The 25,522-nt window shown below is 35.6% G+C and overlaps 1 protein-coding gene across 3 annotated transcripts in view; it reads right to left on the reverse strand.

Annotated features, from left to right (window-relative positions):
• Positions 1-25,522, reverse strand: part of CREB1 (cAMP responsive element binding protein 1) — a 55,288-nt gene that overhangs the window by 16,733 nt on the left and 13,033 nt on the right. For 2 of the 3 annotated variants that reach the window (XM_077771192.1, XM_077771189.1), the window contains exons 2-6: positions 21,235-21,356; positions 15,010-15,156; positions 14,236-14,277; positions 8,181-8,281; positions 3,182-3,324 (exon numbers count right to left, since the gene is read on the reverse strand). In XM_077771192.1, coding sequence (XP_077627318.1) covers positions 3,182-3,324; positions 8,181-8,281; positions 14,236-14,277; positions 15,010-15,156; positions 21,235-21,348 — 547 coding nt within the window. In that variant the 5' untranslated portion in view covers positions 21,349-21,356. The remainder of the gene's footprint in view (positions 1-3,181; positions 3,325-8,180; positions 8,282-14,235; positions 14,278-15,009; positions 15,157-21,234; positions 21,357-25,522) is intronic. The other variant, XM_077771196.1, reaches the window with a different exon arrangement.

The following is a 25,522-nucleotide window of genomic DNA, read 5'->3' on the forward strand; positions in this document are numbered from 1 at the left end:
CAATTTCTCATATAGAGTTAATTTCCACTGTATTTAACACACATAGCTTTCTTATTGGCTACATACCACTGGAACTCAAGGTGGGAGAAAAGAAGTAGGAAACTAGGTATCAGGAGATTTAGGTTCTAGTCCAGGTTCTATCAGTACACTGTTACTTGAATCTGTTATCTCTTCTGTAAAAATAGCTGGTTCTAGCCACACTAAGTACAACTATAAAAATCAAATGAGGTCATGTAATATGAAAGTACTCTGAAAACAGACATCTGATCCTATCAGACATGTTTTCCTCTATCATATTTATTTATATACTTAATTATTCCAAAAGGATCTGGGGTGGTTTCCAATAAAACTAAATTCATTAAAACAAAAAGAAAAAGATAGAAGTCAAGTAACTGATGTGTCTCTACCACAGAGATCCTCCCAGAAAATCTAGAGGAAGAATACAGTGAAACATAAACTCAACTGAGATTCTGAGGAGCTGAAGTAACTAGGAAAACATCATGGGTTACAGTTGTATTCAGTGAAACAAAAAAATTCAAGTTCCAAATGATAGACACCAGTGTTTCTAAGAATTTTTCAGAAAAGACTTTATCAGGAATAGTGAACTAAGTAATGGATAAAACTACTAACAGCATTAATTTAAAAAAATAACCAATTTATGGAAGGAATACAAACTGGTGCAGCCACTGGGAAGGGAAATCGGGCAGGATGTGCNCAATGAGATCATGACCTGAGCTGAAGTCAGACACTTATTAACCAACTAAGCCACCCAGGTGCCCCAACAATTCCACTTTTTGGATGCTATCCCACTGAGACCCTACTACACATGTAAGAATGTTCATGTCTCATGGTTTAAAATATTAGAAATGTCCTAAATGTTTANAATTATATATATATATATATATACACACACACACATATATATATATATTTCTTTATGGTATATAAGTAATGTAGGTCTCACTTGTATAAAAATACTGTACATAACATATTTATGTATAAATAGAATGAAAAAGAATAGAAAGATATATACCAAACTCTTATTACTGGGAAGAGATGAAAAAGATTAAGTTAAGAAACATACAAATGTTGTATATGTTTAAGTAGTCATTATATTGATTCTTTTTTTTTTTTTTTTAAAAACGTTTTATTTATTTCTAGGAGAGAGAGAGAGAGAGAGACAGCATGAGCAGGGTAGGGTCAGAGAGAGAGGGAGTCACAGACTGAAACAGGCTCCAGGCTCTGAGCTAGCAGTCAGCACAGAGCCCGACGTGGGGCTCGAACCCGCGAACCGCGAGATCATGACCTAAGCGAAAGTCGGACGCTTAACCGACTAAGCCACCCAGGAGCCCCCATTATATTGATTCTTAATGACAATCAAGAACATAATGTTAAATCAATTCCATCAAAGAAATATGTGTATATTAAGATAGAATAATGGATAATGTAATAAAATTTTAAAAGTCTCAAAGTATTAACTTTCTAAAGCTAGCAATTTTCAGTTGCTGGAACAGAGTGGGATGCCAAATTAAACATCTACATTTCTAAATTTCACTTCCCTATTTGAGATTCTGTATGTCTTTTCTCTAAAGAACATGCTTCCTAACTCAAGTGAGATTCCCTGCAACAACTAAATCACTGTTACTAACAAGAGTATGCTGTATCCCTCAGGTTTCTGTCGAAATACAGAGAAAAGTAAATGTCATGTAGCAATGTGTTAGAACACACATCTTGAATAATTCAAATTACTTGGTATATGTAAGGTTTTAAAAACCCACATACATGTAGGTAGATGGTACCTGTTTATCTCTGCCAACAAAGAACTCAAGAAGGAAAAAAGATGAGTGAACTCCAGTAAGCGTAGTGTGGACCGGAAGCTAAGTCAAAAAAATGCCTTCCTTCTATTCACTTTCAAAAGCTTCAGGAGAGTTAAAAAGTTTGCTACTTAGGAGTCTGCTTTAATACAGTTGGAATGCAACTGTAAACAAAGGTTGAGCTATGCAAAAACTCTTACCTTGAGAGTCAAACTTTTATACACATTCCTGACACAGACCGTTCCTGGGCATTAGGAAATGCAACAAGCCAAGTGTCAATGAGTACATTTAATTTGTAATAAGGAAGAAAGGGAGGGGAAAACTACGTAATGGCAAGTAATGGAATTTTTTTTAAGTTTATTTATTTTGAGAAAGAACATGTGCAGGAGGGGTAGGGAGAGAATCCCAAGCAGGCTCCACACTGTGAGTGTGGAGCCTGATATGGGGCTCAAACTCACAAACTGCGAGATCATGACCTGAGCTGAAATCAAGAGTTGAACACTTAACCGACTGAGCCATCTTGGCGCCCCCAGGAAGTACTGGATTTAATGAACAAATCAACATGAAGAAATCTAAGTGTGAGGCACGTAAGGAGGCAAAAGATATTGGGAAAAGATAGAAAAACACACCATTTACACAAATGCCTCTGATCGAACAAAAGCAGAACTCGAAAAGTACTTTCAAACAGATTTGGGTGAAAGATAAGAAGAGAGACCTAAGTGTCAAATAGAGACATGACAGAAATGGAAACTTTGATAATTTTGCAAAAGAAATCTTTGCTTTCTTTGAGCCAAAAGGCCAAGTGTGCTCCATTTTTGGCAGTCCTTATGTTTACGTTATCATAAATCACCCTATTACCTTTTACATTAAAAAGAATAATGATTGAATGTGTTGGCAGACTATAACCAAGCCTCTTAACCCCATCACGAAACATTAAATATGATTTTAAAATGCTACTTTTAAAACAGAAGATGAATTAATAAAAATAGACCATTTTTATCCTTAAACATAATCAGAGAATGGTTATCTTATCTGAAAAAGTACGTCCTCTGTTCACATCATTTATCACATGAGGACTAAAATCTAGAGTTTCAAGCAGTGGTTCAAAACACTTCCAAAACTCTCCTGGTGTCTGCACAAAACAAAGGACCACCTAAAGGGCTAAGGTGCTGGAGCAATCCTAACAAAAACTCTGAAGAAAAGAAAATACTTCTGTTCCAGAACTTTGCATAGTAAACAGTAAAGGAAATGAAATTAATGGCACCCAAGACTGAGAGAAGAGTTGGCACTTGCAGCATTCCTTTAAGGAGAATGCAGCCATTAGTTTTTTTGTCTCGCTTTCCAAAGCAGAAATATCTTCTACTCACTGTACTGTCCGCTGCTAGTTTGGTAAATTGGAGTTGGCACCGTTACAGTGGTGATGGCAGGTGCTGAGGTCTCCTCTTCAGACTTCTCTTCTTCAATCCTTGGCACTCCTGGTGCGTCTGAAGACAAGTCATTCAAAATTTTCCTAGGAAAAGAGAGAACTGTATTAACTAAAATATTAATATTTACTGGCTAAATACAAGTAACAGGAAAAGAACACAAGCAGAAAGCTGCGAGTATAGGACAGCAGTTTAAAACATAAGAACAAGAATGAACCATAAACGGATGAGAGATCAATGTGTCAAAATGAAATCCTACAAGGACTAGAAAAAAAGATGAATTTCTCTTTAATTTGAATGTAAAGGGAGGCTATCACTCAAAATCTAGGGTAAGCAGAGATTAATAATACAGAAAAAAAAACCTTTTGCAGGGCAAAGAACATCAGAACCAAAGTCAAAAGATAAAAGATGATCAACAACACTAGAAGAAAATGTTTACATATATTACAGATAAAGAAACATCTTCAATATATAAAGAATTCTTAAAAATTTAGACACGGTGCCTGGGTGGCTCAGTTGGTTGAGCATCCGACTTTGGCTCAGGTCATGTTCTCATGGTTCATGAGCTTGAGCCCCACATCAAGCTCTCTGCTGTCAATGCAGAGCCTGCTTCAGATCCTTTGTTCCCCTCTCTCTCTGCCCCTCCCCACACGCTCACGCTCTCAAAAATAAACACTAAAATAAATTAAGGCCAAAAAATATCTGACTTTAAATGTCTCGACTCTCAGATTGTTAAAAAGTAAAAAAGCTGTGAGCAAACAGACACTCTGATTGCTGTGAGTATAAAACTGGCGTACAACACTTTTATGGAATGAATTCAATGACATGTATACACACCAATCTCACTTCTAGGAATTTATCCTTAAGATACACTTCCTACAGTACAAAAATACATACAAGTAAGGTTATTCACGGTAGCACTGTTTATAACTGCAAAATACTGAAGACAATCTATATGCCAATACATTGGAGAATGGCTGAATAAACTATAGTTCATCCAGGTGAGAAGTATAGCATGTACGTTTTATATAAGAAAGAAAGCGAAATAATATGTTTGTTCTTCTGTTTAAGAAAAAACTCAGAAAGGATAAACCAGATAGAGTTTAATGGGTAAGAGAGTAAGAAAATAAAAAAATTGGGAAGGAGCACTTATAAGGGCCTGCATATTTTTGTACAATTATGACTTTTGGAACCATGTTAATGTTTCACATATTGAAAAATAATATCAACAAGGATGGGGTAAAATCATAAAAGGGAATACCAAAAAAAAAAAACCAACCCACCCCATATTAACTTTACCATATTTCAAATGAGTAACATAAACAAAGAGGGGGAAAAACCCAACCCAAGTAATTTTTGACATCTTAAATTTCTAACAAACCAGTGTGACCTAACAGCTTCAACAGTCCATCCAACCTCTGCCCCTTTATCTTGTTATTGTCACAGTTACACTTTCATATACCATGTGCTCATTAACAAATACAGAATTCTGGTTTTATGCATTTGTCTTTCTAATCACAGAGTAATAAGCAAACCATAATAATACTAGCCTTTATATTTACCCATGTATTACCTTTGTTGGAATTGTAGAAAATATTCTATTATCTCCTTCAATATTTCCTTTTGCCCAGTTTCCCCTGGGAATTCTATAAATGCTTCTACTGGAGCACCTCACTCTATTCCCTCATGACTTTTCACCAGTCTTTCCCATTTTCTCCCTATTTCTGTTCTCCATTCTGAGTTATTTTCTCAGTTCCCTTCCAGTCTGCCAATTCTCTCATCAGCTACTTGTGTCTAGTTTATCCCACTTACTGGTTATTGTTTTTTGTTTTTTTTTTAATTCTCTTGATTGTATTTCTCATTTCTAATATTTCTTAGTGCTCGCTTCGGCAGCACACACACTAAGATTTCTTACTCATTCTTTTCCACATCTGACTGTTCTCATTTAGTAAACTCCTAGTCTTATCGTAAGGATGATGTTCTCTCCCTTACCTCTTTGCGAACGAGAAGCACAACAATTATAAACAGCTTGCAGACTGACAGCTGGTCACAAGATCACACTCTGGGCATCATTGCTCTAGAACATCGTTTCAAACTGCAGTATTGAAACGAAGCACTTGAAGAGCATGTTAAAACCCAGATTCTTGGGTCCCTACCCCACAGATTCTCAGGTAGGGGCCTGAGAAATCTGCGTTTCTAACTGGATTCCCATTTGTCAGTGTGGTCTGTGGGTCACATTTTGAACAGTACTGGTCTTTAGAGCAACATTTTTCAAACTTAGGTCACAACCCATATGTGGGCCATGAAAACAGTTATGTATGTTATAACCAACGTAAAACAAAAAACACCTGAACATCACACATAATACAGGTAAGTACTGCTGTATTATTTGCTTCAGATGCCCATACCCATGGGTAGGTATATGTGTGTACCTGTATATATATACCTATATGTATATGAATATGGATAATAGTATGTATCCAGAGAGAAAACTATAAAGATATATTTCTTATTGTAGATTGTGGTAAAAAAATAAAAGTTTAAAAGTTACTACTCTAGACCTGCATATAAATCTACTTCTCTTTCGCATGAAACCAGTAACCATTTTTGTCGTCTCCTTCCAGTTTCTAATACTGTTGCTCCAGACCATCTTGGTCATTCTTATATCATGGAGATATAATTCACTTTCTCTTAAAGTAGATTCCAGATGTGGTCTGAGCAGTGGGATTAATTCCTTCTCTTAGTCTAGACATTAGGTTTTTACCAATGTAGGCTTTTTTGGTAACCGTAGATATCTGTTAATGATAATTAAAGAACATAATTACCTTTTTAAAACAAATTCTTTTTTCTTTTCCCCGAGGGAGACAGAGAGAGAGACAGAGAGAGAGACAGAGAACACGGTTGAGTGCAAGTGTGCACGTTGGGGAGGGGCATAGGAAGAGGGAGAGAGAGAACCCTAAGCAGGCAGGGCTTGATCTCATGACCAAGATAATGACTTGAGCAAAAATCAAGAGTCAGATGCTTAACTGAGCCACCCAGGTGCCCTGAAAACAAATTGTTAATCTAGAATCTTGCACCTGAAGAAATGGTTTTATTTTAAACTTAAGTTCAGAAATTTTGGAATTATCACCAACAACTGACAGTCTGTTTCCCCTGGCTGCTACGATCCTTCAAAGTGATTGTTCTCCCATCCAGTAGGGCATTTCTCCCCTAACGTCCTGTCAGTTGCAAATGTGATAGGAGTGGCTTCTGTTTTTCAGGTGAACTGCTGGTAAAAATACCAAACCAGGTGAGACCAAGGGAGAGCACTTTAAGAGTATCCTCTGGGTATTAATTAATCACTACAAAGCTGGGTTGTTCTAAGAAAAATTTATCTTGAATTATCAACTAATCCCCATTTCCCCAATCTTACAAGCATATCATAAGGACTCTGTTAAAGATCTTGTTGCAGTCAAGACATAAAAGCTAGGTTTCAAGAATTTATAGGCTTAAAACAAAATGATACACAGTGACTGTAAAGGAAGATACAGTATCTTTCATGAATGTAGTCATTTCTCTGCATATGTGTATCTCAGGCATTTTCTATTTGGTTATGAATTAAGGTGTTACTATTTAAGTGATCTTTGCTAGGATACAGTCTACAACAAAAGATTTTCTTTCAACATAAAGCCCTTATTTTATAAGGTCTACAATTAGAATTTACAGAATTTATTTACAACTGTTTGCCTGGAATTTATATACAGAGAAGCCAAGTGGCTTGTCAACACCTGATTGGATTTGCTTCAGGATCAAATGTGTTAAATACTAACACAGGACATATTTCAAAGTTCAAATCTAAAACTAGTTGTATTTAAGAAAAAAAGAAGCCATGAGCATAAATGCACACAACACATACTTGGTAACATAAAATTTCTTAAGACCTCAAAATCTGTTTATTGGTATTCATTTAGGATCCTTCATTTAATTGAGAAAAAGGCTAGCATAGGAGCCAAGTGGAAAAAAATTTTAACCATCCCTTTGAAAAACAGAAATACTAGGCTAATAACAAGAAAGAATATTAGAAGTTTGAAATTTATTAAACTCTCAAGTAAGCTTACGAAGATTTATGGAACTGTTCTTCGTAGAGATATTTAGTATGGAAACAGTTTCTACATATGAAAAAATGGTTTGGGTCCATATTGGAGGCAAGGCATGGGGTAGGCAACTTCTACAGCTGAGCACAAAAACTATAGCAAGGTGTCCCTAAAATTAGGGAATATCAGCAAAGCATCACCCTGCAATAAGGATTAAATTAATGAACAGTTATTTACTAAATACCACGGAAGGAGAAATGGTCTGCAAATGTGTTGCTAGGTAGATAAATAGTGTAGTGTCAGAAATGACAAACTAGAAATGCTATAATCCTATCAAATATTCCAAACTTTTTAACAGAAAAGCAGCAGCTGGTACAGTCTACAAAAACAGACACAGAAAAAGAAAAAAAAATTTTTATCCAGGACTGTTCAGAGTAAAAAGTTCTCTTATTCTGTGTGATAAACGTCAACTTGAGAGATGTAACTCAAGACGAAGAGAAGTAATCTATACGGTCCTGAATTGAGCAGCTAACTGGTCTTCTGACATCTCTTCATTTGCAACTATCTAAAGCTTCCTGACATCTTTCCTTCTAAATCTTTTAACTATTAAATTCCATACCTAGGGGCACCTGGGTGGCTCAGCTGGATAAGCATCAAATTTCAGCTCAGGTCATGACCTTGCAGTTTGTGGGTTCAAGCCTCATATCGGGCTCTGTGCTGATAGTTCAGAGCCTGGAGCCTGCTTCGAATTTTGTGTCTGCTCGCTCTCTACCCCTCCCCCCCTCGCCCCTCTCCTGCTCATACTCTGTCTCTCTCTCTCAAATATAAAAACATCAAAGAAAAATTTTTTAAATAAATAAATTCCATACCTGTAGGAAGGCCTCCTTGAAAGAATTTCTCTTCGTTTTTGGGAATCAGTTACACTATCCACTGACTCCTGTGAATCTTCACTTTCTGCAATAGTTGAAATCTGAAAATAAAGAAGAACTTTATCTTGATAATCAAATTTAGTTCCCATAAAGTGTTTATGAATTTTAAGAAAAAATCAAATATGAAAGGATGTATGTACACCTTACACATGCTTCAGCACAAAAAAATCAATTTTTATGGGAGACAACCACAGCAATGACATTCTTCTCCCCTTTACTTATTCTATAGAAATCAGAGTTAGAGCTATGATTTTTTGGTCAAAACCGAACTTTTGTGATATCCAAATTCAGCTTTATCTCTTTCAGGACTTCATGTAACGAATCTTGAATGCATCTTACTTGAATGCATTATTATTGTCAGTTGTTTTCTTACAGTTGTTAGAACAAAACTACCAAGTGAAATAAGTCTTCTGACATGAAGAAAAGAATAAATGACTAAATATTTGGTCATAAGCCTATTTGGTGACTATACAAGCATTCTCATTTACTGTTAAACACGTGACTCTATTTACAGCTGTACAAATAAGACTGGCGATCCCCCAGATGTTGTTTCCAACAAGTTAAGTCTACATATAGACTTTCAAAGCCTTTATAAAGCAAAAACTCAAAAAGTTCTATACTCAAGGTATAGAACTGTATTTCTGGAAAAATATTCCTGGACTGAAAAGTACTGAAAATAAGTTGAACAAAGATTTTACGTGGGATGATTAATAATAATAATAATAATAGCAACTAGCATTTATTGAGAACTTACTATGTGCCAGGTACAACGATAAAGCATACGCACGTATTATATCAGTGCTCACTAGCACAGTAACATCAGGTACTAGCTAAGTACAATTATTATATCCATGTCATAGATAGAAGAGCTCAAGGGACAAAGAGGTTAAGTAACTCACCCAAGTCACAAAGCTAGGAAGCAGTGGAGCCACTGTCAATAGTTGGCATCTCAGTTTTAGACATCCTTACCAGCATCAAAATCCTGTTGGTTCCAATCTCAAACCAGTTTTGTCAGAAGCAGCAACCCAGAGGTGTTTTTAGGCCATTTTCAGACTCACTAGTAGGTCACTCACCTAGTAGGTAAGCCTGTCTGTCAAGAGGATACCACCAAGCTTCTCTAGTCTCTAGGCCTTCTGTTCCTTCCTGTACTAGGTGTGCATGATGCTATCAGAGTGAGAATGAGGTTTAATGAAGTCAAAAGAGTCTGTGTGGCTCAGCTCCATGTCAAAATTTAGGGCAATTGCAATATGAAAAAACATAGTCACAAGAACCTGAGAAATCCCACAGGTACTCTGTATGTGGCCTGGGCCTATGGGTTTTAGAGAGTGGGGACTCATTTTGACAGGGCACTTTGTAACAGGCACTCACTCTCAAATGAAATTAGGTAAATCTAGAAATTCTTCACAAAATTAATCTACAATAAAATAATGTGCCCCATCCAAACACTTTAAAATGTAAGAACTATACTCTTAAAAGACCTACACATTAACAGGCAATATTTAATAATCCAGAAACGACAGATAAAAAGATGCGTAAGACTGAATTTAGTCTGAGATGGAGATTCTCTGCAGAGTAATAATGCTACAGTTACTGCCAAAGGAGGACAGAGAACACTCCCACTAATCTGTAGCTGCTGTAACCAGCCTGCTCAGCACAGTCTCTGCACCTTCCCAGATGCACAGCAGATGAGGAGCTATGAAAAGACCTCAGCGGAGCGTTAGGATTTCAAGGAATAACAAGAAGACTGAACTCAAAGTGGACAGTAGTATGACAAGTGTTTACCTTCATTAATACTTCTCAGAACCTCAGTTCCTCTATTCTTTCTGCCTTCTTTTCATGACCCTCATTCCTCACAACCTTCTTTAAAGGACAAATAGTTGACTTAGGCATACTCTTCCAAGTTGAAGGTCATTAAAACAACAGTTTTAAAACATACTATGTAAACTACCCATAGGGAAGTTGTAAAATGAAATAAATTAATGCTTGCTTTTTTTAACGTGGCCTTTGATTCCATCCCCTCCGCACCCCCCGCCAAACTCAGTGGCTCTATTGCTTTCAGCAGGAAAAAAGCTTCCCTTCCTCTGATCTAAAAGATTTTGTCAATTCAGTCAGAAGGTTAGCTTATCACTATGTAGTGATTACAACCATTTTAATATAAAGACAGTTCAAAATTACTCAATAAAAATCACAAGTGCTGACGTTTCCTCTTTGGGAATACTATCCAGGGAGAACTTAAGAGCCATGAAGCCAACTCCTATGGACTATCTACCAAAATAAACAAAAACCAAAAAAATCCAAAACACACATTGGATCCACATTTCTGAGATTAATAAAATCATGTCAAAACTTTTTATAAACAACTATTAATTATACTTTAATATGTATTTAATTCGTTATTTAAATAACCATATGAAAAATTCTATTCCAATTGTAGGTATCACAGATTACTACCACATTCCAGTGACAGAGACTCTTCTTCTAGTCCTTACCTCTTGTCACTTCTCTTAGTAATCCTTTCCTTAGCTCCTTATAAAGGTCTTTAACCTTGGCCACTTAGAAGTGGAGACATTGTCAAAAAGCCAAACCACCATGTGAGATGTAAAGCTTTGGATCTGTATTCCTCAACTTTCTTTTAGTTTATTAAAAACCTGCACCTCCTATTAGTAAGAAGGCAAAATCTTCCTATTTTGAAGTTATCTGAAATTTTAAAATGAACTATACAGTGCCAAAACCAAATTAGATGTTTTTTCAAATTATTATTAAATATTATTAAATGTAATTTAATACACTTCATTAAAAATCATTTAATATTTTAGAACAGTGACTCAAACATCTGATTCTAAGCTTAGGCTTTTTAAAACATGATTTAACATCTGCCATTGCTGAAATAGAGAACTCATGAAAAAGTGCATTTCTGGCTGGGCTTACTAAACACGAAATAGGTTTTCATTTTCATCTACCCATTATACAAACTTTTGATGAGATTTACCTAATATATTTTCATCTCCCTGGCTCTCAGTTATTGCATGCTAATAACAGGTGTTACAATTTTATATTTGTTTTAACAAATAAGTTCAACTACTACTCAAACTCTAGAAAACTCCTGAATACTTTAGAGAATTCTATTTCCAGGGTTTAAAAGTATATAGATATGAGTTTTTAGGTGACAAATTTATATTGTTTGCACTTAACAAAAAACTATGAATACATTTCCAAACTTCTTTCAAAATGGTCTCTCCACAGCACAACTTTCTTTCAAAAATGTTATTGTGTCCCAGGATAATTGAAAGAGAGTTTTTTTTTTCAAAAATATCTGCTAGGTAATATATCCCTTGCAAATCCTTGCTTATCATCACTGAAAAGATCAGAGACTCTGGAACACTTGTCTTGTAAAATTCACAAAAGTAACTCATCCTTACTTTAGACAACTCTTAAGTACTTTGCTGCATGAAAGCCATGAATCCCAGTGTTGCATACAAGGTTTTTATTATTGTTCCCATCATATTATCAAGCACATTTCATCCAACCTCTCTCTTTCTTGCTCTATTCAAGCCACATCTTTTTACTATTCCTTGATATGTAAAACACATTCTTACTTCTAAGCCTTTGGACTTGCTTTTACTATTGGTATGGTTTAGCCTTCTGCACTGGCTTCTGGTTTCCGCTCGCTGTGTTCCCTGACCACCCTACATAAAAGAAAACACCCTTCCCTCCACATTCTCTATCCCTTTCCCCTGCTTTAATCATCTTCCCAGGACTTATCCTCACCTGACATATTTTATTTTTTCATTGTCTCTCTTCGCTCAAATGTGATCTTCATGAGAATAGAGAAGTATTATTTGTTCACTGCTGTCTTTCATAGCACCTAGAACAGTGACTGGCACATAGCATGTGATCAATAAAAATTTGTTGAAGGAATGAATTTAATAATTTAAGGTAACAAAATCCATAAATCCTGACACGTTTAAACTGCACTATATTAAAAATGCACTCAAAACTAACAAAGGAAAAGTGAAGATGCCACTGTTAACTTGTATACATTTGTGTAACTCCCATTATTTTGGGGGGATTCTGATATAACCTGTGAGACTTGATATATATAAGGATAAAGTTAGGGGACTAATGTTAAGCCATATATGAAATATGAGTATAGCATAACTTCTAAATATTTTTAGATTAAAAATATAAAAAGATGCTAATATCTTACTCTCACATCAAGAGGAATGTATCTTGTTTATTTTGAAAAGGCTGTTCTACAATACTCCTATTTTCCCATCTAGAAGTTTGAGGGACCATATCTCTTCTTGTTTGAACATCTCTTCTGATGTAAGCTACTTCCTAATTAATAATATACTAATCATTGTTAACCAGCTGAAATGACCATTAAAGTTTAATATATTCTGCATGGTTATTTTCCTTTAAAGAAAAATTAAAAAATTAAAAAACTAAATAAAAACAATTTGTGTCTCTCTATTCACAGAATTCAGGCTTTCAATTACAAGCATAGCTCACCTCAATGGAAAAATGTGCTCTTGAAAAGATGACTAAATGTTTCTATAAAGTTAATAGCCATACAACCCTCAGGTCCAAATTACTACTGTCACAAAGATTAAAATTAAAAATATAATCAATAATTATATCACATATTATGACCAAAAATTACAATCTTAACAAATTTGGTAATTTTGGTGTGTTCTTTATAGAAAAACCGCTTAATATAAGAGAAAAAGGAAAAGTGAGAAATCTATGACTTCTGCCTAGCAGGTCAGGTGCTTTCTACTATTGTCGAGAATATATGAGTGGAGAATTAGTAATGGCACAGTAAATAGTAAGGTAGCATTCAATGAAATAAAAACCAAGGCAAAGGATAGGAGACTACTGTCAGTCAGTGTGATTCCACAGAAATATCAAATACTTCCATCGTCACTGCAATAATACTGTCTCCATCTTGTTAACAAATTCCATTACCAGTATCTTTCATTATGGAAATTCATATACCTTGATTTTTTTAAAGTTTATTTATTTATTTTGGTGGGGGGAGAGAAAGCACATGCAAATGGGGGAAGGGGCAGAGAGAGGGAGTGAGAACATCCCAAGCAGGCTCTGCATTGTCGCATGTGCCTGATGCAGGGCTCAACTTTACACACTGTGAGATCATGACCTGAGCCAAAATCAAGAGCTGGACATTTAACTGAGCCACCCAGGCGCCCCTAACTTGATGATTTCACATGACAACATTTTTCCTCCACATAAGTGTCCAAGCAAACCAAAAGCACCAGGACAGAATGAAGTAGAGGTGGGGAACAGTGGCTCAATGACTCAATAGTATAATATGGCTGACTGGATCTAGTATGTCCCTAATATGTCTGTTGAGGACATTAATCAAACACTTCCAGAGCAAAGGAGGCACTTCTGCCTCTACAAATATCAATCAGTCTGGCTACCAAACTCAAGGAAAACACAAGAGCTCTCATCCACAGGAAGATAGAAAGGATGGTAAAGAGCAATCAAAGCTATGCCATATAATAAATGGCTGTAGAAAAATAGACATTTGTTTAGTCTGGGTATTTTTTTTAAAAAGTAGGAAGGGTGTGGGAGATAAGGGAGAGGGAGTGGTCCAACAGAAAAGGAATTAAATTTGCTTAACTAGTTTCTGAGGATGAAATGGGACCACTAAATACAAGTTTTAGAAAGGTATGTTCTGGTTCACCACAGGAGAATAGTTCAGCAATGACCCCTATTTACAAACTGTTTAGCTCAGGAGACAGAGCTTCCTTTCTCAAAGGTGTTCAAGTTATGCTGGACTACCACTTGGAGGAGAGAAGGATACACTAAGGGCTGGGCAGGTAACAAGTTTGGCCTAGACCTAGAAGATCTCTCAGATCTTTATGCAAACCTTAATTGCATGTTTATAGAAGGACAGAGACATAAAAGAATAATTTCTCACCTTCCTTTCTAAAAATAGTTCTCTCCAAATCTAGGACCTAGGACTCACCTGAGTTCCGGAGAAAAGTCTTTTTAAGTCCTTACAGGAAGACTGTGAAGCAAAAAATATGAAATGGGAGGCTGGGGTTATGGCCTACTTGAATGAACATTCAAGTCTTTTTTTTTTTCTTTCAATAAGCTCACTGCAAAGATGTCTATCGCTCTTGGTTCCAGTTAAGTAGTCACCTGTGGAGCTCTGGGTCCCTTTACTCCCTACAGATTCAATCCAAAGGAACAAGGTCTCCAAAGAATTAGGTAACAGTGTAATCACTGACCCTTAAGTTGAACTTTCTCAATATATAGTTATTTCAAAGTTATATACTCTAACATGCATAGACATAGCTGGTTTTACAATGCTTTAAACGATCTCTAAATTCAGGTAGTATCTTAGGTAAGGTTATTAATTTTGACAAGGGTTTATTTTTTTCCAACTGCATGATCAGAAAGTAATTACTAAGTTATTATTTTTGTATCTCAATTTTCCTGAACTAAGGTATATCAGCCTTAGACTTTCCCAAATATTTCAACTTTATCTCATGTAGTTAATGATTTCCCCAATCAATTTTTTTTTCTTCTGTATCTTAAGAAAAAGTCGTTTAATTAGGTCTGCTCTTGTGTATATATGTTCCTATACATAAGGTGACTATACAGATGCAGCATATTCCTTTACTGGAAAATAAACTCTCAACTAGGTATGTTCCTATTTTTGTAACTAATGAAAAGAGACAGATATGGCTATAAACAACAGTTATGAAAGTAGATGCAGAACTTTTTATACACATACCTGAACTGTCTGGACTTGTGGAGACTGAATAACTGATGGCTGGGCCGCCTGAATAACGCCATGGACTTGAACTGTCTGCCCATTGGGCAGCTGTACTAAAGTTACGGTGGGAGCAGATGATGTTGCATGAGCTGCTGGCATAGATACCTATGGTGTTGAACATGGAAAAAGATTACCATCACAGATACCTCCTTAGAAGTAGTCATGCTCAATAAGAAGCAACTTTTTAGCAGGAAAAAGATGACCTTTCTGCTTGATAAGTATTTCAGTGGCGTGAAACTAATGATTAAATTTAGTGTTCTTAAAAAAAAAGAAAAAAAAAAAAAAAAGACCATAAATGTCCCTCCCTTTCGAATCCTTCCAAAAAACAAAACAAAAACCCACCAAAACACTGTTTTAATGTAGTATCAAAATTTGTAACTCAGACTTCCTCTGAATACTAAATACACTTTAATTGTATGGCGCTTTACATTTTCCTACCTGCTTTCATGTCCAGTTTCTCCTTTTGCTCTTCAAAGAAATCAAGACTGGGTAATAAAGATTATCTCCATTTTAGAGACAAAAATATCAAGTGCTCAAGAGATTAAGTAACTTACCCAAGGTCAAGAGATATGATAGCACTGAAGGAATATAGAAGTCTTCAGAATATTATGTGTTTAAGTAAGCCATATTCTAAAATATACCTGCTCTCAAACTTAGGCAAAACTTCTCTAAGTCTAGAACAAATATTTATCTTAAAATATATAGCATAGTTTTCTCTTTTAAACTAATTACAAGTATGCCTTTCGTTAGTGAGAAACTATTAATATGTATTATAAACTGAAAGTTTCTACTCTGCCAAATCAAAATGGTATGATAGTATTTTAAGGATTTATTTTTCTCTTAAAGGAATAAAAACAGAATTGAGGGAATATAAAAGAAACTAATTTTCTCCTGAGGCAGAAAGGCAATTTTAATAAGTCAATACCCAGGTTCAAAGGGTTCTTATGTCATATATGTCTATTAGATGGTGTGTATTGTTTTTATGCTTGAACATATTCAAGGGTTCAGTATTTTTGTCCATTCAGTGAACAGTTATTGGGGACCCATGTGCCAGGGGCAGTGTCAGAACTGAAACTACAAACATGAAGAAAATCACCAAGGTACATGTGTGAAGGCATAGAGAAAAGAACATAAATATAATCCAGTGAAGTAATGGGGCTTGCCAAAAGAAAAATGAACACATTGAAGAGAGCTACCCAATGGCACCTAAGAGGAAGAGAGGGAAGAATGTGGAATTTGAAACAAAGAATATAAATTAGGTATGTTATGACTCTCAGGGAAGAGACACGGACTTCCAGGGAGAGAGGGATGTATAAGAGTCAGTACTACTAGACCACCTAAGTGTGTTACTTTATGAATGTAGGAACTGGGACGAGAGAGCACTGTTAACAAACGCAGGCTGGAGCCAGATGAGCTAGTCATGAAAAACTACCTATGTGTCACATGAAAGAACCCACATTTTTTCCTGAGATTGGGAAAGGCACTGAAGAGCTTTTGAACTTTGGAGTATCATGGTGAGGTTTGCATTTTAGATAGATCACTTCAGTGGCAGTATGAAAGACATTTATTTCAGAGAAAGAAAAAAGTGGAGATGAGGAGATTGAGAAAGCTTATATAGTAGTTAAGGTGAGATGAGAGATGATACAGCCAGAAGCAAAGAATTAGTTTTGGTAAGGAGGGGAATGAAAGAAGTGATTTAATGAAAATTCAAGAGACAGACTAGGAAAGGCTTTATGAATGACTGGTTGAAGGAGGTGAGAAAGGAAATCAAGGATGACCCACAATTCTCATGTTCAGGTAAGAATTGGTAAACTATGCCATTAACTCAAATAGAGAACACAAGAAGTAAGGAGAAGCTTTGGGGTGGTTGGGGGCAGAGTGAAGGAGGATAGCGGAGCTGATCTGCTATCTAAGAAAGTAGAGATTAAAACCATGAGCCTCGGGGCGCCTGGGTGGCTTAGTCGGTTAAGCGTCCGACTTTCGCTTAGGTCGTGATCTTGTGGTTCGTGGGTTCAGGCCCCGCGTCGGGCTCTGTGCTGACTGCCAGCTCACAGCCTGGAGCCTGTTTCAATCTGTGACTCCCTCTCTCTCTGACCCTCTCCTGCTCACGCTGTCTCTCTCTCTCTCTCTCCTAGAAATAAATAAAACATTAAGAAAAATAAATAAATAAAAAAAAATAAAACCATGAGCCTCCATCTTTGGACAGTTAGGAAGTCCCTCCTTATTAATCATTTTCTCTCTGGCTGCTATAAATCTCATCTAGTTTTAGGTGGTTCTCAAATGTGATCCATGGACTGTCTCCATTAGCATGTTTGAGAATCACAAAGTTACTCAAGAGTATCTCCTCTTAGTTCCATACAAAAGCTCTTCTAATATTTGAAGCAATTATTATATCTTCTTCTCTATTTTACACACTAAATATAATAAGCTAACTCAATGAATAATCCCTATTCTACCCTGATCATTCTACATAATGGCTTCTCTCATTATAAGTTTATGAACAATACAGGTACACAAAATAAGATAAAAATCACTTATGTTCCTACCACCCACAGCTAATCATTGTTAATATTTTTGCTTTAGATATAGGTGTTTTTATAACACACTATCATGGAATCCATTGTTTTTTGAATCCATTATAAATACCTTTCCATACCATTAATAGTTTTCTTTAGTGGTTTTAATGGCTGCACAAGAAAATTACATATTTTAATAAATTCCTTATTATTATATATTTAGGTTTTCAAATTTGCCTCTTACAAGAAAGCTGTAATGGACATCCTTTTACTTTAGTTAAATCCATAAAAATTTACATTCTCAGAGTCAAAACCAAGATTATTTTTTTCCTTTCCACTTTAAAAAATCTCTGTAAATTCCAAATGTAAAATGAGGCCTCTCGTTGTTTTAGATTGATTTTCTTCCTTTACTAGTTGGGCTGAGTTTTTTTCTGTTCCTTGATCACATAAAGATGGATTTGACAATTTCTATTATATTTTCTGGTACTAAATATGAAAATAAAAAATACCAGTATCAGATTTATTAAAGGAAACGATGATAAAAATGTATAATGTATGTGTTAAGGGCCTGGATGAGCAAATGAAAAAAAGCTGTAGTTAAAAACAAAAAAACCTAAAACTATACAAATGGGAACAGAAAACTAGCTTTCCTAACACTCAAACATCATGTCATTCTGTTCTAGTCAATCCTAGATGCCTGCCTGATAAAGATGACAAATTAAACATATGCATATTAATTTTGCTCCTTCCTGAATCTCCAATTAAACTTCACAAAACTGATTTTGTTTTTACAGGCATAATCACATGAGCAAAGAATGAGAAAGGAAGTAACAGGAGGAGTTCTTGGAGGCTGGAAAGTAGATGATGAATGGTAATAAAAAAGGCCAACTCATGAGGTAGAAAGCCGGATTTGTACTATAAAATCCTTAAGAGGTTCAGGATCTAAGTCACCCTGGAAGGTGGAATAAAGGGAGAGATGAAAATAAAGGCTGGTTGAAGGCTCTTTGAGAAGCAATTGGACCCCGTTTCCCAAACTCCCTGTGGAAGATTAATCAATCTACCCCACGCTGACAGAAAAATGGAGATTTAATTTCTAGATAGAGGAAATTACACCAAACACTGCTGAAGGTGGGGTAACTAACCTTCAGTCTTCTTCTCTCAATTACCTTCCAGGCCTTTACCCTATAAGCAAGAGATCAGCAAAGCTTTCCCGGAGGAACTTAACCAATGACAAGGGGCTGAATAAAGATTTGAAAGATACTGACATTGGGAAGGCCATAATCACCTGACACTGAAGCTCACAACTTACAGGCGTTAGGCCCCAAACACATCCAGAGCTTCCAATACAGTTTTGTGGGCAAAACTTTAAAACTGAGCAGATAAGCACAAATTATAAAACATCTGAGGAAAGCTTCTTCTGATATGAAAGATGGAGACCAAAACAAATTGAAGGGCAAAAATCTATACAGAGAAAAATCTATGTGGGGAGAAGAAAACTTTTCTTTTTTAATTTTTTTAATGTTTTCTTTTAAATTTATTTCTGAGAAAGAGAGAGAGAGACAGCATGAGCAGGGGAGGGTCAGAGAGAGAAGGAGGTACAAAATTTGAAACAGCCTCCAGGCTCTGAGCTAGCTGTCAGCACAGAACCCAACCCGTGGCTCAAACCCACGAACTGTGAGATCATGACCTGAGCCAAAGTCGGACGCTTAACCGACTGAGCCACCCAGGTGCCCCAGGGGAGAAGAAAACTTAAAACCTAATTAATATTCTCAGAAATGAAAGAAAATATTGCCTTTATGAAACATAAGCAGGATGCTATTAAAACACAAAGGGAGAACAACAACAAAACTCCACAAAAGGACTATTCAGAGAACAAAAGGAACTCTTGAAAACATGACAGCGGAAATAAAAATTCAACAAATGGGTTGGAAGATGAAGCTGAAGAAATCTCCCAGACAAGAAAGCAAAAAGACAAAGAGAACAAGGAGGGAAAAAATATAATTGGAGAAACAATCCTATAGGTATAGCATCTAGATCACAAGGATCTAGAGAAAAAAATCTTCAGCCAAATAACTTAAAGAAATTGCCCAGAATCAAAGACATGAGTTTCCACTATAAAAGGGCCCACTGAATATATATATATAGCACAACGGATGAGAACTATTTAAACCAAAGCCCTAATAATGAAATGGTGAAGCACTGTGAACAGAGAGAAGATACCAGAGAGAGAAAATAAGTGGTTTAGTCCTTTCAAACAGCAACACTACTTGGTGGCTGTGGATCAAGGCCTTCAAAATGTGAAAATGATTTCTTTACCAAGAATTCTTTACCCCAACTTGCTTAAGAAAACACTAGAAAAGATGCTTTACTATATCAAGAACACAAACTTGGTAAGAGAAAGACAGTAAGGGGAAAGGAACTTCCAGGAATGCATTATACAGCAGACTCAGAGGACAACCAGATCAGACACAATAGTGCCACCCAAGAGACAGATAAGCAGGTGAGTGGAGGGTTATCATCCCTCACTGATCCCTGCTGGCACTGTACCTTCTTTTTACCAGAAGGCCAAATGGTTGGGTAAATCCAGGCTCTCATCTCTGCATGTTTGCCTTAACCATGTTTTGCTGAAGCCCTGGCTCTTCCCCCTTTATTTCTGCACCTGCCTCATCTAAGTATTCACTACACCCCCAGATATATTCTGCTTTGCCTTAACTCCTGAGGGTTGGACGTGGGCCCTAGCAATCAGGAGAAAACATAAAGCAGCCCACTCCTTGTGACTCTCTCCTGCTGGAGACCCAGTATCTGGCCCATACTCTGGCTTCGTGTAGTAGCTGTCTGTGGTTATCCCCCGATTCTCCAAGATCCATTCTAGCTCCGTGACTCCCCTAAGAGGGCTTTTAAATTCTTCAGGAAGCTGAAGTTCAACATCCCAGAGCCTCTGCTAGGATTGTTTTCTCTCAGGAGCCTTTATCAGAAAGAGGCAGTATCACACTCTTTTATCTAGTAGGTTTATGTCTGTTATTTGGTTTTTATATTAACTACCTTTCTCACTTACATGCGAATAATGGTTACTAAAATAAACTATTTGGGGAAAAATACACCAGAACAAAAAATAAAGATGAGAGAATATAACTTAGAGACAGACTATTTAAGACAAAGACAAAAATGAAAGAATCATGAATTATATTTAAATGACACCGGAAACAAAAACCATTATCATTCTTAAGATTTATTTGTGTGTCAATTTATTTGTTTATCCTATTTTCTTAGTTTAAGCACATGGAAAACTTAGCCTCTCAGATTATCTAAATTCCCATGCCCCAAAATAAATCTGTGATATGAAAAACAAAAACAAAACACTTACCATACTGGGTTTTCTTCCTTTGTTTAAGAGAGACAATATACCCATTATTAAAATGTCATTATTCTGAATCAGGTCACTACTAATAGGTAACTAGTGTTTAAACATACATTTTTCTGTTATGTTACTAAATTAATTGTATCATTTCTAAAATTAGGCTAATACTAAGTAAACAGGAATTTTGATATCCTAAGACTGTCTCTGCTTGTTCTATGCCTATCTCTGTAATAAAAACTAAATCTTCTCGTCTAAAACATATTCCTTTTGGGGGAGACAGAACTTCGAATCTCTCCAAGTATTTTATACCTGGGCTAATGTGGCAATCTGTGGTTGGGCTTGAACTGTCATTTGCTGGTTTTCAGCTTCTGTTACAGCTGCATCTCCACTCTGCTGGTTCTCTGCTCCAGATTCCATGGTCATTTAGTTACCTACAATAATATGGAAGAGTGTTACAAGCACTACAGTGCTTTGTGCTTTTGTGACTTCAAAGGCAAATTTCAGGTTATTAATAGGTATATGTGCTGGTTACGTTAGCAAATGCACTCAAGTCTAGTTTTAAAAAATTACGTAGCTGAAATACTGTCAAATTCATCCAAATCTGCTGAGCTGCAGAAGTTCTAGTTCCTTCAAAAAGAAAAAAACAAACAAACTGTCTTTTCACTTCTTCCTAACGGGATAGTATTCCACCCAGAAGGAAGAAGGGCTTCCTCCCTTCCATGAATCTCCTCTAATAACAAAGAGAGGAAGGTACTAGTAAAACTATAATTTTTCCAAATTAGTTTTTCCAAACTAATCAGGTATAGAAAGAAGGTAGCGAGTAGAAGAAAGCTGATGACACGGTATATGAGATATCGGCTTCATGGTACCTCCTATGAGGGTATTCCCTAGTATAGGGAAAAAGTAGAAAATTGTAAGCTACTTACCAAGATAGAAAGGTGGGATAAACAACCAAAGAGCCAAATTAGAGGCCCCAGACACTGCCAATGTTGGTGTTCTGACCTCTCACCCAATGTGTAGTGTGCAATACTACACACGCACACATACAGGAAATAAAATTGAGTAAGTTAATCAAGGCTGCTCTTTTTTACTTTGGGACTCTGCTTTGCTGGTGCATTTGTTGGGTAATCTGGCACTGAATGGCAGCAAAAGTAAGCGAGAACAATTCCTAGCAGCAGCAGCAGATATGTGCAGAAGAGAGATTTCTGATAACAGAAATAAATTTATGGTAATAATTGTGCCTAGAGGATTCACAATCAAAGGGATTACTTTTTACTTGTGTACTGTTATCATCTAGTGCCTGGCATATTACCTGTCAAAAATGAATTTATTAAAAATGACTACCTACGATGATTCCATAAATAACACAAAAGCCCCAATGCTTTTCCAGAATTTATTATATTTATTTTATAACTCTGAAATTGATAGATCATAATTGTGACTGATCCTTATGTGATTATTACATGCCATTGTAATGTATCATATACGAATACATTTTGCCACCATTCACAGCACAGGGTTCTAGAAAAAGTTTTACAAGTGATAGTTTAAAAAATGGAAGTAAAAATATCTCTGTGGAAATGAGTATAAATAATTTAGAAATATAGAATCCACAAAGGAGATTGCAAATGAAAAGATCAACAAACTACATAATTATTTAAAACAAAATATATGACAAAAGACACTAAGGCAAGTGCATAGGGAGAAACATCTGCATATATAATTGATACAATAACATCTAGAATACAGAGAAACTACTAGTCAATAAGAAATTCCTCCATTATTGACTAGTTCACAAAGATATATGTTCAAGGATATTCACTGTAGTTATTTTTTGTAACAGCAAAAAACTGGAAACAAGTATCCATTATCAGAAGGACCATTCAAAAAATTACAGCAATGAAAAAGAGAACTCTAAAAAACAACAGATAAAGCTTTCCAAGACAAACTGAGTGGAAGGGCAAGGGACAGAATGCACTGTAAAAGAGAATTCCATTTATGTGAAAAAAACAAGTCAAATTGTTATAGAACATTTGTGTATGCATCGAACAAGGTACGGGAAGTTCTATACTAAACTGTAAGCTGCAGCTCTGAAGAGAAGAAGATGTGGTGGAACTGGATAGGATGACGACTTTCACCTTGTACTTTTCATATAGTTTAGTATTTTGTTTTCTTCCCATCAGTATCATTTCAGGATTACTTGTAAAATTTAAAAGATTTTAATACCAGAAATCATAAACAACATTTTGAAAACTATGAACTAAAAACTGTATTTCAATCATGATTTTGAGATACCTGTTGAAAAAACATTTTAAATCTCAGATATTTTTATATGAAATTACTATTTTTATTTAAATCTTGCCTAAATTGTTCATCCCATATTTCTAAACTGCAGAAATACTGTTCTTAAAATTATCAAGTAACTTTATTATTACTTGGGATAACTGAGCTATATACTTACAATCTGTGCTTTTTTAAACTAAAAAACTTAAGAAAGACATTAACAACAAAGCAACATCAACAACAAAATGGTTTCTGTATCCTAAATGTTCTCCATACTTCTGGTCTACAAGAAAATAGCATGTGAAAACCACCTAATCTCAAGACCATGCAAGTGAATCCATTTGAGGACAAGACTGAACTGAGTCAAGCTAAGTATGGGCAGAAATCCAGAAACTTGTCTCCGTCTTCTCCCCTATGGTATCATTTTAATGAGAAGAAAGGTAAATACAAATTTATCATACCTCTTTTGTAGACAAGAGTATACACCAACCATTTTTAAAAGATTGTATTCCAGGCCACCTTTTTTTTTTTTTTTTAAACCTGTGCTGTCATCTATATAGTTTCAATCCCCCATTTGATTAAAAGCAATCTAAGGCACGAATCATATATCCCCTCCACCCCCCAACTATACAACATCAGGACTACTTACTTTTTTCTGATATTTAACATATGGGGCATCATTATAATTTTTTGTTGCAGAAAACAAGATATAATAAACAAAACCACTAGTTAAATAATTACAGCTACAAGGACACATTCAAAACAAGAATGTGATTTACATTCTTCTTCCCTCCCCAACTAGAAAAGAACAAAAACAAAAGGGTGATATTTTCAACACATATGATTCTCTCACCTAAACTGCCCTTGTTTTATTATTATTTCTTTCATTCAGGCAACTACCAATCTTTTTCAGAGAAGGGAACAGCCTTCTTAATCTTTCTAATTCTTAGCTTAAGTAGATATCAACATCTGAAGCAACAGTACAAATACTGTCTTTCATCTGAAAATTCTCAATGTGCTTTTCTCAAAGTGTAGGTGATAATTGTTTAAGGAGTAACAATTTGTTTTGGATCAGAAACTCACTGGCTGAACTAAATCAGACACTATTCTTTTGGTTTTTACTATGAAGGTACTGAAATCGAAGTCTCTCAACTAGACTAAACTAACACTTAAAGTGGGTTCATTCTTTTTGGACTTTGAAAACTTTTGCTCTTTTTTGTTTGTATCTTCAGATGGAGAGAGAAGAGATGTTACAGTATCACATGTACAATCTTCCATTTTTCTAACAACCCAGAAGCAGTCTAGCCAGAAGTGCAGTATGCAGACACAGGATCAATTACTACAGGCAATACGTGGGTGTCTAAAGTTGTTTGAAGAAAGGAGATTATTAATTCATTATACAAATGAATGCTTTTGAGGAATACAAAATTAACAAAGAATGCATACTGCTATGAAACAGGTAAAAGATCAGGTACATATATGCTCAGGGAGAATGCTGTATAAATACTGAGCCTGGAACATCAGAAACAGAACAGATCTTAGCACTGAAAATGTAGTAACAGCTTGACAGTTGGGGTGTCCTTTCCGTCTAATAGTTCAGAATTATAAAATTTGGGGTTACTGATATTTAAGATTTGGAATTTTCATGATTTTTCCCCAAAAATTAACATAATCCTTTGGAAACCCTAAGTTTGTAACAAATTTCAGAAGTGTCATGCCTAAAAGAATCAAAAATATTTAAACGAATTCACAAAGGTATATATCATTTTGCTATAAGGTTCTCTAGAGTTCTACCTCTTAGTATGAAAAGTAAAAAGTGAAGTGATTCTTAGCATTATTCACTCAATAATCAGAGAAATAAATGCTGCTGTGAGGAGTAGGGAAAGGGAGCCTGAACACTGTCACCAAGCGGTCACTGGAAATTTTAGTTTCCTCATCTATGAAAACAAGGAGGATGAGTTAAAAGAGTTCTTCCAGTTTTAAATGCTCTGATCCTGAGAAATGGCACAAGATATATGTACACACATGTAATTATGCAGGCCACTTAATAAAATAGTATATACAATAAATGAAGTATTTTTTACTATATAGCCATATTTAAACAGTAAAAAAAGACAGATTCTTTTTTCTAGGAATAGGTCCCCTAGCCTCTTGATCTTGGATTAGTACAGAGCTATCACCACTTACTGATTTATAAAATCATGAGAATGCAATACAACTTGAGATAATTAGCAGTTCTGAAAGAAAGAAAGAAAGAAAGAAAGAAAGAAAGAAAGAAAGAAAGAAAGAAAGAAAGAAAGAAAAAAGAAAAGAG

This window comes from Crocuta crocuta, unplaced genomic scaffold, assembly GCF_008692635.1.
Source record: "Crocuta crocuta isolate KB4526 unplaced genomic scaffold, BGI_CrCroc_1.0 scaffold160, whole genome shotgun sequence".
NCBI classification, from domain to species: Eukaryota; Metazoa; Chordata; class Mammalia; order Carnivora; family Hyaenidae; genus Crocuta; species Crocuta crocuta.